The 10,928-nt window shown below is 41.8% G+C and overlaps 1 protein-coding gene across 3 annotated transcripts in view; it reads left to right on the forward strand.

Annotated features, from left to right (window-relative positions):
* Positions 1–10,704, forward strand: part of kif26aa (kinesin family member 26Aa) — a 182,723-nt gene extending 172,019 nt beyond the window's left edge. For all 3 annotated transcript variants that reach the window (XM_052471316.1, XM_052471317.1, XM_052471318.1), the window contains one exon: positions 8,175–10,704. In XM_052471316.1, the coding sequence (XP_052327276.1) occupies positions 8,175–8,365 (191 nt within the window). In that variant the 3' untranslated portion in view covers positions 8,366–10,704. The remainder of the gene's footprint in view (positions 1–8,174) is intronic.
* The last annotated feature ends 224 nt before the right edge of the window (positions 10,705–10,928 follow it).

The following is a 10,928-nucleotide window of genomic DNA, read 5'->3' on the forward strand; positions in this document are numbered from 1 at the left end:
ATCTGGTGTACTATTTCAAGTGTGCTTAAAGTGTACCACCTTGTTTTGTAACTGGGTTGTGTTTTAAGATGGACTTTTATCCAACAGTCAAAGCAGCATTCAGCTATTCTATTCTATTTTACACTACATGGCCAAAAGGATATGGACACCTCTTCAAATTAGTGGAGTCAGATATTTCAATCTCACCCGTTGCTGACGGGTGTGTAAAATTGAGCACACAGCCATGTAATCTCCATAGACAAACATTGGCAGTAGAATGTCCCGTACTTAAGAGCTCAGTGACTTTCAACTTGGCACCATCATAGGATGCCACCTTTCCAAACAAGTCAGTTCGTCAAATTTCTGCCCTACTACAGCTGCCCCGGTCAACTATAAGTGCTTTTATTGTGAAGTGGAAATGTCTAGGAGCAACAACAGCTCAGCCGCAAAGTGGTAGGCCACACAAGCTCACAGAACGGGACCGCTGAGTTCTGAAGCGTGTAAAAATCATCTGTCCTCGGTTGCAACACTCACTACCGAGTTCCAAACTGCCTCTGGAAGCAACGTCAGCACAAGAACTGTTCGTCGGGAGCTTCATGAAATGGGTTTCCATGGCCGAGTAGCTGCACACAAGCCTAAGATCACCATGTGCAATGCCAAGTGTCGGCTGGAGTGGTGTAAAGCTCACTGCCATTGGACTCTGGAGCAGTGGAAATGCGTTCTCTGGAGTGATGAATCACACTGGCAGCCCGGCGGACGATTCTGGGTTTAGCGAATGCCAGGAAAGTATGGTGGAGGAGGAATAATGGTCTGGAGCTGTTCTTCATGGTTCGGGCTAGGCCCCTTAGTTCCAGTGTAGGGAAATCTTAACGCAACAGTATGCAATTACATTCTAGATGATTCTGTGCTTCCAAGTTTGTGGTAACAGATTGGGGAAAGCCCTTTCCTGTTTCAGCATGACAATGCCGCCGTGCACAAAGCGAGGTCCATACAGAAATGGTTTGTTGAGATCGGTGTTGAATAACTTTACTGACCTGCACAGAGCCGTGACCTCAACCCCATCGAATACCTTTGGGATGAATTTGAACCTAATCGCTCAACAAATCAGTGCCCGATCTCATTAATGCTCTTATGGCTGAATGGAAGCAAGTCCCTGCAGCAATGTCCAACATCTAGTGGAAAGCCTTCCTAGAAGAGTGGAGGCTGTTATAGCAGCAAAGGGGGGACCAATTCCATATTAATGCCCATAATTTTGGAATGAGATATTCAACTTTTGGCCATGTAGTGTATCTGTTGTTTGCTCATGTCTTTACAAATGATTGTTACTTGAAACGTAGCTTTGTGCTAATGAACAAACCATGACTGCTTCTCTTAGTCTCACGCTCAGCTTTCCTACATTTAGCCTCTCCGAGGCTATTGTAAGCGGACAACAAAGTTGCGTAACTAGCTGACGATTCCAGGCTGTGCTAGCCTCTGTTGGAGTTGGGCCACACGACAAACATCTTGAACATAATAGTAAACAAACCCTTCCAACACTGTAGGAGCAGCTTATCTCCTAAGCTCTTCAATATGACATCTGCCCCAGTTACGACAAGGTTCCCTATGCCCTATGGCAGTGCCATTGCACTCAATGAAATGTGGACAAATGTATTGTGCAGGTGTCAAGCTAATGTGTGTGGTTGACCTCATTGTGACCTTGTAGTTAACGCTACTTGTGGTCCATATTGGGCCAACAGCTGAAACCACTCTCGCATACATAAACACTAACATTGACAAACGAAGCGACATTGGCCAATAGCTTTTTTATTTTGTGATGGGTTTGATTCTCTTAGGTTCCTTTCTAGAGTAAACTGTTAAAGTGGTAAAAACTATTTTCTGCCATTGTCAATGTGGGAAAACACTTTTAGGGAGGCACTTACAGTATCTCACACACAGACTAAAGGCAAGCGAGTGCATCTGTTCTCCAACCCCCAAATAGACAAAACGGCAGAACAAGGAGGCTATTTCCAGTTGAGCGGTGCAGGTCGCCGAAGGTTCGCCAGAGAAGATCCCTTCCTTTCTAACTGAGCTCTATCCATTATAATCTATTTCTGGAAGCTTCTTAACACACCAAAAGCCTCCAGGTCTTCAGCAAGGGAAAGAGGCCACAGTTTTTTGGAGGTATAATAATAAAAAAATTAATTCTTAGGGGATGAATCAGCTTTAATATTGCGGCTAGATTGTTGCTTCCATCAATGTTATTGTCTGCATCGTTTCTAATCCCCCATATATTTTTGGGGTATATATATATATAAAAAATATATATATAAAAAAATATATATATATATATTCATACGTATACACATATATATACATACAGTTGAAGTCTGATGTTTACATACACCTAGGTTGCAGTCATTAAAATCGTTTTTCAACCACTTCACAAATTTCTTGTTAACAAACTATAGTTTTGGCAAGTCGGTCGGGACATCTACTTTGTGCATGACACAAGTATTTTTTTCCAACAATTGTTTACAGACAGATAGATTATTTCTCTTATAATTCACTTTATCACAATTCCAGTAGGTCAGAAGTTTACATACACTAAGTTGACTGTGCCTTTAAACAGCTTGGAAAATTCCAGAAAATTATGTCATGGCTTTAGAAGCTTCTGATAGGCTAATTGACATCATTTGAGTCAACTGGAAGTGTACCTGTGGATGTATTTCAAGGCCTACCTTCAAACTCATGAGATATTCAACTTTTGGCCATGTAGTGTATCTGTTGTTTGCTCATGTCTTTCCCATGATGTTTGCCTGACATCATGGGAAAATCAAAAGAAATCAGCCAAGACCTCAGAAAAAAAAGTGATTTCCAAATGCCTGAAGGTACCACGGTCATCTGTACAAACAATAGTACGCAAGTATAAACACCATGGGACCACGCAGCCGTCATACCACTCAGGAAGGAGACGCATTCTGTCTCCTAGAGATGAACGTACTTTGGTGTGAAAAGTGCAAATCAATCCCAAAACAACAGCAAAGGACCTTTTGAAGATGCTGGAGAAAACAGGTTTAAAACTCTATATCCACAGTAATATGAGTCCTATATCAACATAACCTGAAAGGCCACTCATCAAGGAAGAAGCCACAGCTCCAAAACCGCCATAAAAAAGCCAGACTGCGGTTTGCAACTGCACATGGGGACATAAATCATACTTTTTGTAGAAATGTCCTCTGGTCTGATGAAACAACAATAGAACTGTTGGACATAATGACCATCGTTATGTTTGGAGGAAAAAGGGGGAGGCTTGCAATCCGAAGAACACCCTTCCCAACCGTGAAGCATGGGGGTGGCAGCATCATGTTGTGGGGGTACTTTTGCTGCAAGAGGGACTGGTGCACTTCACAAAATAGATGGCATCATAAGGTAGGAAAATGATGTGGATATATTGAAGCAACATCTCAACACATCATTTAAAGCTTGGTCGCAAATGGGTCTTCTAAATGGACAATGACCTCAAGCATACTTCCAAATGGGTCTTCTAAATGGACAATGACCTCAAGCATACTTCCAAATGGGTCTTCCAAATGAACAATGATGCTAAGCATACTTCCAAATGGGTCTTCCAAATGAACAATGATGCTAAGAATACTTCCAAAGTTGTGGCAAAATAGCTTAAGGACAACAAAGTCAAGGCAGAACTGAAAAGGCGTGTGCGAGCAAAGGAGCCCTACAAACCTGACTCAGTTACACCAGCTCTGTCAGGAGGAATGGGCCAAAATTCACCCAACTTATTGTGGAAAGCTTGTGGAAGGCTATCCAAAACATTTGACCCAAGTTTTAAACAATTTAAAGGCAATGCTACCAAATACTAATTGAGTGGATGTAAACTTCTGACCCACTGGGAATGTGATGAAATAAATAAAAGCTGAAATAAATTATTCTCTCTGCTATTATTCTGAAATGTCACATTCTTAAAATAAAGTGGTGATCCTAACTGACCTAAAACAGGGAATATTTACTCGGATTAAATGTCAGGAATTGTGAAATACTGAGTTTAAATGTATTTGGCTAAGGTGTATGTAAACTGTACATTCACATACATAAACATATAGATCTTCATTATAAAGGGTTTAAACACTGTTTCCCATGCTTGTTCAATGACCTATAAACAATTAATGAACATGCACCTGTGGAACGGTCATTAAGCTTACAGACGGTAGGCAATTAAGTTATGAAAACTTAGGACACTTAAAAGGCCTTTCTTTCTCTGAAAAACACCAAAAGAAAGATGCCGATGGTCCGTGCTGATCTGCGTGAACGTGCCTTAGACATGCTGCAAGGGGACATGAGGATTGCAGATGTGGCCAGGGCAATACATTGCAATGTCCGTACTGTGAGATACCTAAGACAGCACTACAACAACTGCCCGAGTTACACCAAAAAACTCACAATCCCTCCATCAGTGCTGAGACAGTCCCTAATAGGCTGAGAGAGTCTGGACTGAGGGCTAGTATGCCTGTTGTAAGGCAGGTTCTCACCAGACATCCCCGGCAACAACGTCACCTATGGGCACAAACCCACCGTCGCTGGACCAGACAGGACTGGAAAAAAGTGCTCTTCACTTACGGGTCGCGGTTTTGTCTCACCAGGGGTGATGGTCGGATTCGCGTTTATCGTCGAAGGAACGAGCGCTACACCGAGGCCTGTACTCTGGAGCGGGATAGATTTGGAGGTGAAGGGTCCGTCATGGTCTGGGGCAGTGTGTCACAGCATCATCGGACTGAGCTTGTTTTCATTGCAGACTATCTCAACGCTGTGCTTTACAGGGAAGACATCCTCCTCCTCATGCGGTACCCTTTCAGCAGGCTCATCCTGACATGACCCTCCAGCATGACAATGCCACCAGCCATACTTCTTGTTCTGTGCATGATTTCCTGCAAGACAGGAATGTCAGTGTTCTGCCATGGACAGCGAAGAGCCCGGATCTCAATCCCATTAAGCACGTCTGGGACCTGTTGAATCGGAGGGAGAGGGCTAGGGCCATTCTCCCCAGAAATGTCAGGGAACTTGCAGGTGCTTTGGTGGAAGAGTGGAGTAACATCTCACAGCAAGAACTGGCAAATCTGGTGCTGTCCATGAGGAGGAGATGCACTGCAGTACTTAATGCAGCTGGTGGCCACATCAGATACTGACTGTTACTTTTGATTTTGACCCCCCCCCTCCCCTTTGTTCAGGGACACATTATTCCATTTCTGTTAGTCACATGTCTGTGGAACCTGTTCAGTGTATGTCTCAGTTGTTGAATCTTGTTATGTTCGTACAAATATCTGCACATGTTAAGTTTGCTGAATATAAACACAGTTGACACTGAGAGGGCGTTTCTTATTTAGCTGAGTTTATATAAATAATATAATATATAAATAATATAATATATAAATAATATTGTTAGTGTTACACCCGAAAACATTACAAAAGTAAACAGCCAAAGGGAATCAGGAATCACATTTATTGATTCCCGTCACTCTTTTCACGCGGACATGAAGAACCGTTTACTAAGGTAGCTGAATTCAAAAGTAACCCACCTCATGACTTTACTACGGATATAGAGGAAGAGAAAAATACTTTTGAAATCCTTGTCTTTGCAAAAATCCTGTGCGTGTGTTCTCACGTGTGCAGACGGGTTGGGGGTGGTATGTGTACCGGTATGCGTCTTGAAATCAATAAGGCATTATTTTCCCTCCGCTACATCTCCAAACCCTATTTCCCTGAGATGTTTCCCATTGGTTTAGGGACCGCCGGTTGGTCCAAGCCCATGATGGGAGCAGTCAAGCTATATAAATCATTCTTTCATCCTTTCATGTTGTGATTATGAGGGTAGTGTGTCTTCAGCAGCTTCCATCAGACATACCAGCATATCCAGCCCTGTCAAAGACATGTCATCATTAATCTTCATGTCCCTGTATGACTTTTAAAGCTGTAAAAGGTGTGACGATGGATGAGCGGTCACAGTGGAGCGACACAGTTATAGAGATTAGTAGAAGTACTGTATCACATAGTGAGCCGACCTTGTTTATAGTGCATCATGGGATGCACTGATAGCAGGCTTGGGGTAAATTCCAATAAATTATATCTCTCTCATTCATTCTCTGATCTCTCTCTCTCTCTCTCTCTCTGATCTTTCTCTCTCTCTACATCTCTCTCCCTTTCTGATCTCTCCTTCTCAACTTCTCTTTCTAACCATGTCTGGTGTATATTGGTAGGTAACATGTTAGTATAGGGGGTAAACAGTGTCTTGTAAAAGTATTCACCCCCTTAGAGTTTTTCCTATTTTCTTGCATTACAACCTGAGTTGAAATTGATCTTATTTGGATTTCATGTAATGGACATACACAAAATAGTCAAAACTGGTGAAATGAAATTTACAAAATAAAAAATGGAAAAGCGGTGCGTGCATATGTATTCACCCCCTTTGACATGAAGCCCCTAAATAAGATCTGGTGCAACAACTACCTTCAGAAGTCACATAATTAGTTAAATAAAGTCAACCTGTGTGTAATCTAAGGGCAAAGTTCCACAGTGTTATGCCCTGACCTTAGAGAGACGTTTTATTTCTCTATTTAGTTAGGTCAGGGTGTGATGTGGGGTGGACATTCTATGTTCTATTTTCTATGTTTTGTATTTCTTTGTTTTGGCCAGGTATGGTTCTCAATCATGGGCAGCTGTCTATCGTTCTCTCTGATTGGGAACCATACGTAGGCAGCCCTTTTTCCCACCTGTCTTTGTGGGTAGTAAACTTTGTTTGTGGCACATAGCCCTTAAGCTTCACGGTTGTGTTTGTATTGTTTATTGTCTGCGTTTATTGTCGGTGTCATCTTAATAAAAAGGAATATGTACGCTTACCACGCTGCGCTTTGGTCTACTTCATTCGACGGCCCAGACACACAGCGGAGATTGGAGTATCTGTCAATAGGACCATTTTAAGCCGTACACTCCACAGAGCTGGGCTTTACGGAAGAGTGGCCAGAAAAAGGCACTTGCTTAAAGAAAAAAATATATAAGCTATCACGTTTGGTGTTCGCCAAAAGACATATGGGAGACTCCCCTAACATATGGAAGAAGACACTCTGGTCAGATGAGACAAAAATGTAGCTTTTTGGCCATCAAGGAAAACCCTGTGTCTGGCGCAAACCCAACACCTCCCATCACCCCGAGAACCTCATCCCCACAGTGAAGTCTCATGCTGTGGGGATGTTTTTCATTGGCAGGGACTGGGAAACTGGTCAGGATTGAAGGAATTATGGATGGTGCTAAATACAGGGAAATTCGTGAGTGAAACCTGTTCCAGTCTTCCAGAGATTTGAGACTGGGACGGAGGTTCACCTTCCAGCAGGACAATGACCCTAAGCATACTGCAACATTTAAGCGGTTTAAGGGGAAACATTTCAATGTCTTGAAATGGCCTAGGCAAAGCCCAGACCTCAATCTAATTGAGAATCTGTGGTATGACTTAAAGATTTCTGTACACCAGCGGAACCCATCCAACTTGAAGGAGCTGGAGCAGTTTGGCCTTGAAGAATGAGCAAAAATCCTAGTGGCTAAATGTGCCAAGCTTATAGAGACATACCCCAAGAGACTTGCAGCTGTAATTGCTGCAAAAGGTGGCTCTACAAAGTAAAGTATTGACTTTGGGGGGTGAATAGTTAATCACGTTCAAGTTTTCAGTTTTTTTGTCTTATTTCTTGTTTGTTTCACAATATAAACTATTTTGCATCTTCAAAGTGGTAGGCATGTTATGTATATCAAATGATAAACCCCCCCCAAGAAAAAAATTTTTAGTTCCAGTTTGTAAGGCAACAAAATAGGAAAAATGCCAAGCGGGTGAATACTTCCGCAGAAGTAATTGAAAGTACCCCTTTTTTCAATAATTTAATTGGAATTTCTGTTTGACCCCAACACTGACTTATTGCGCCTCGGATCACCCAATATAGTGAAACGGCATTAGGATAAGCTTTTTACCACAGATATGAAAATTCCCTGTGCCTACATGATGTATGGTCAACAAAATGTCAAGAGTGGCTCCATCTTTTATCTGTTTTTTTATTCTGTACATCTTCTGAACTTTTCTTGTACATCTGATGGCGTTAGCTACTGCTCATCGCTGATGCTAATCTCTCTCCATCTTTCTCTCTTTTTCACCCTCCCCCCCATAGTTGAGGTGGACCCCGATCTGGACAAAGAGTCCCAGGAGTACCTGGAGGCTTTGGAGCAGGCCACGGGCGAACTGGAGTACTGTGTCAACCTATGCAAGTCGCATGTCATGTTGGAGACCTGCTTCGACATCGTGGTGTCGGCGACCGCTGTCACGCAAGGGGGGCAACAGAAAGGAGGTGTGGAGGTGTGAGAAAGTGAGAGAAAGTCGACGTGAAAGGGCAACGGAGCAAAACAAGCGCTTCAGAGCCTGAGAGACTGATGATAGAGTCAAAGCAGGAGAAAAGACGGATGGGAAAGAGGACTAACGTGAAAGTCAACCGGTGTAGGTTACAGAGGTTACCATATGAATAGATAAAGGAACAGAGGTGCAGGTGTGCTTACTTGTACAGTAGAGAAAGCCTGGCCTATCAGAGTACAATTAAATGGAACTTTGGACTAACATTCTACGTTTCCTGTGGGAGGAAGGAAAGCTCTAACCGAGGACGACCGAACACCTTTGTCACTGTCACCAGAATGTGCCTTGATCAGACTGATTCCAAGGGAATATCATTTTTTTCTGACCAGTGTTAGTCTTAAAAACCAGCTTACCCGAGCAAACTCTAAATGTATTCCTTATGAGAAAAATTGTATTTTGTATTGTATTGTTGTATAGTGTATTTATATGATTACAAAGTATGTAAAAAAATAATATCTTTTTGGGTATGATGAAAAAACAAACCATGAATAAAATGAGAGAAAAGCAATAAGTTGATCATTATTGCATACCCGAACCTTTGCCTTTCTTTGTGTTCAAAAATGTTTTACAGCCTTCACCGCCAGTAGTGAGAAGTTCTGTTGGCCAATGAGTTTCCTTTGAGTAAGGACAAATGTTACGCAAACGTTTGTATCCGTTCCGAATGTCTGCGCTAGTAGAAGGCTGTCAGGATTGATTTGAGCTCAAAACTGACTTGCGGTTGTTTATAAGCTCAGTTTGCAGTCAGTTGTGCAGAAAAATGTACAGTCCATACGGAATGGCATTGTCTCTTATAGTTACCATCATCTTACGAGATTCTGATCTGCAGAGAGAAAGAGAGAGAGAGAGAAACATTCCCAAAGGTCTTTGCAGAAGTCTTTGACCTTGTGGCGTTTAACTAATGTGACCGGTGGCAGCTCGTAAGTCAGTTGCCATTTAAGTGCCCAAGACTTGATTCAATGCCCAGTTCTGCAGTGTGTTAAAGAGAACAATGTTGAAAATCTGTACCAGATTCTGGACACAATTTCACTCATATCTCCCTGCTTGCAGTGTTGGGGTATTAACATATTGTATTTGTTTTGAAAGCTACTCTTTTCATAAAATATATACATTTATCAAACATTTCACTTCATAACAGGTCAATTTCGGGGCTGGATTGGTGGAATTGACCCAACTCTAGCTGAGGCATTTCCCATGGGTATCATTGTGAATGAACTCACAAATTTGAATGAGGTTTGAAATGTATGTCTAAACTTGTTGAAATCAAGTGGCTATGTGAAGGAAGCACAATGTGATGTCTGCCTCCGTAAGGGTTTGAGGTGAGAAGCCAAAAGGATGACCTGCCAACAGCCAATGATATGAGGAAACTAGTTCTGACTATGCATTCCAACCCCTTTTCACCCACCAATGTGCAGTGAGTTTAATACCACAAATACCACAGTGCTGGGTTATTCACTATATAGATGTTGCACTGTTGCTTTTTGTCCTAAATTCTGAATGTTTGTTTATCTCAAATGGTTATTTGGTCTTCCTGCAAGCCCTATGTTAGTACGTCATCTCTGAGAACTTCTCTAGCGTCGTATCAATGGGCTCATTGGGCCAGATAGGGCATAGATGCATTGGGCCAGATAGGGCATAGATGCATTGGGCCAGATAGGGCATAGATGCATTGGGCCAGATAGGGCATAGATGCATTGGGCCAGATAGGGCATAGATGCATTGGGCCAGATAGGGCATAGATGCATTGGGCCAGATAGGGCATAGATGCATTGGGCCAGATAGGGCATAGATGCATTGGGCCAGATAAGGCATAGATGCATCTTCATTTCCCTCTGGACTGTCAAGAAGTCAAACAGTTACCTCTTGCTGTTTCAAGTGTTTTCCTTCCCTTGTAAACATATACTGTACGCCCGTGTTAAATGACCTCGGTTAAGAGGTGGAAACCATCTAATGAAAATATACTCTTCAAAAGAAGACAAAAGTCCTACCATGGAGGAATTCTCAGGCCCTTTTTAGAAGTTGCTGCATGAGATCAATCTTATCATTTCCGTAACATGCCTTGGTATTCAGTTTGAAAAAAAGTTTTGCCAAACAAACACATTTCTGAGATGTGTTGACCAGGTAATGTAAGATCTTTAATATATAAACCCTTTTTCCTATTGTCTTTGGTTTTATACTGTATAGTTTTCTAATAAGTTGTAAAAAAAAAAAAGTAAAAAGAAAGGAAATGTATAGTATTACAGTTTGCATTGATTCATACGTGTCAATAAAGGATCTTAATCCTCTTGTTTCTAGTAGACTGTGGGAATCAAAGTTATTTACTTATTTTTCACTTCTGATACAGAAGAAACATTTTGAGCGAACCATCAGTGTGATTTCCTTTATTTGCAATTGATTACATTTTGGCCTAAGAGTAGAATTTATACTTTGTGTCACATCCATATCATGGACAAGCATCCTATCTACATCAAACAACATTATCTCTCTATGATAGCATTTCAGACATTTGAAATTATCTCAC

The sequence above is a fragment of the Oncorhynchus keta genome, chromosome 19 (genome assembly GCF_023373465.1).
Source record: "Oncorhynchus keta strain PuntledgeMale-10-30-2019 chromosome 19, Oket_V2, whole genome shotgun sequence".
NCBI classification, from domain to species: Eukaryota; Metazoa; Chordata; class Actinopteri; order Salmoniformes; family Salmonidae; genus Oncorhynchus; species Oncorhynchus keta.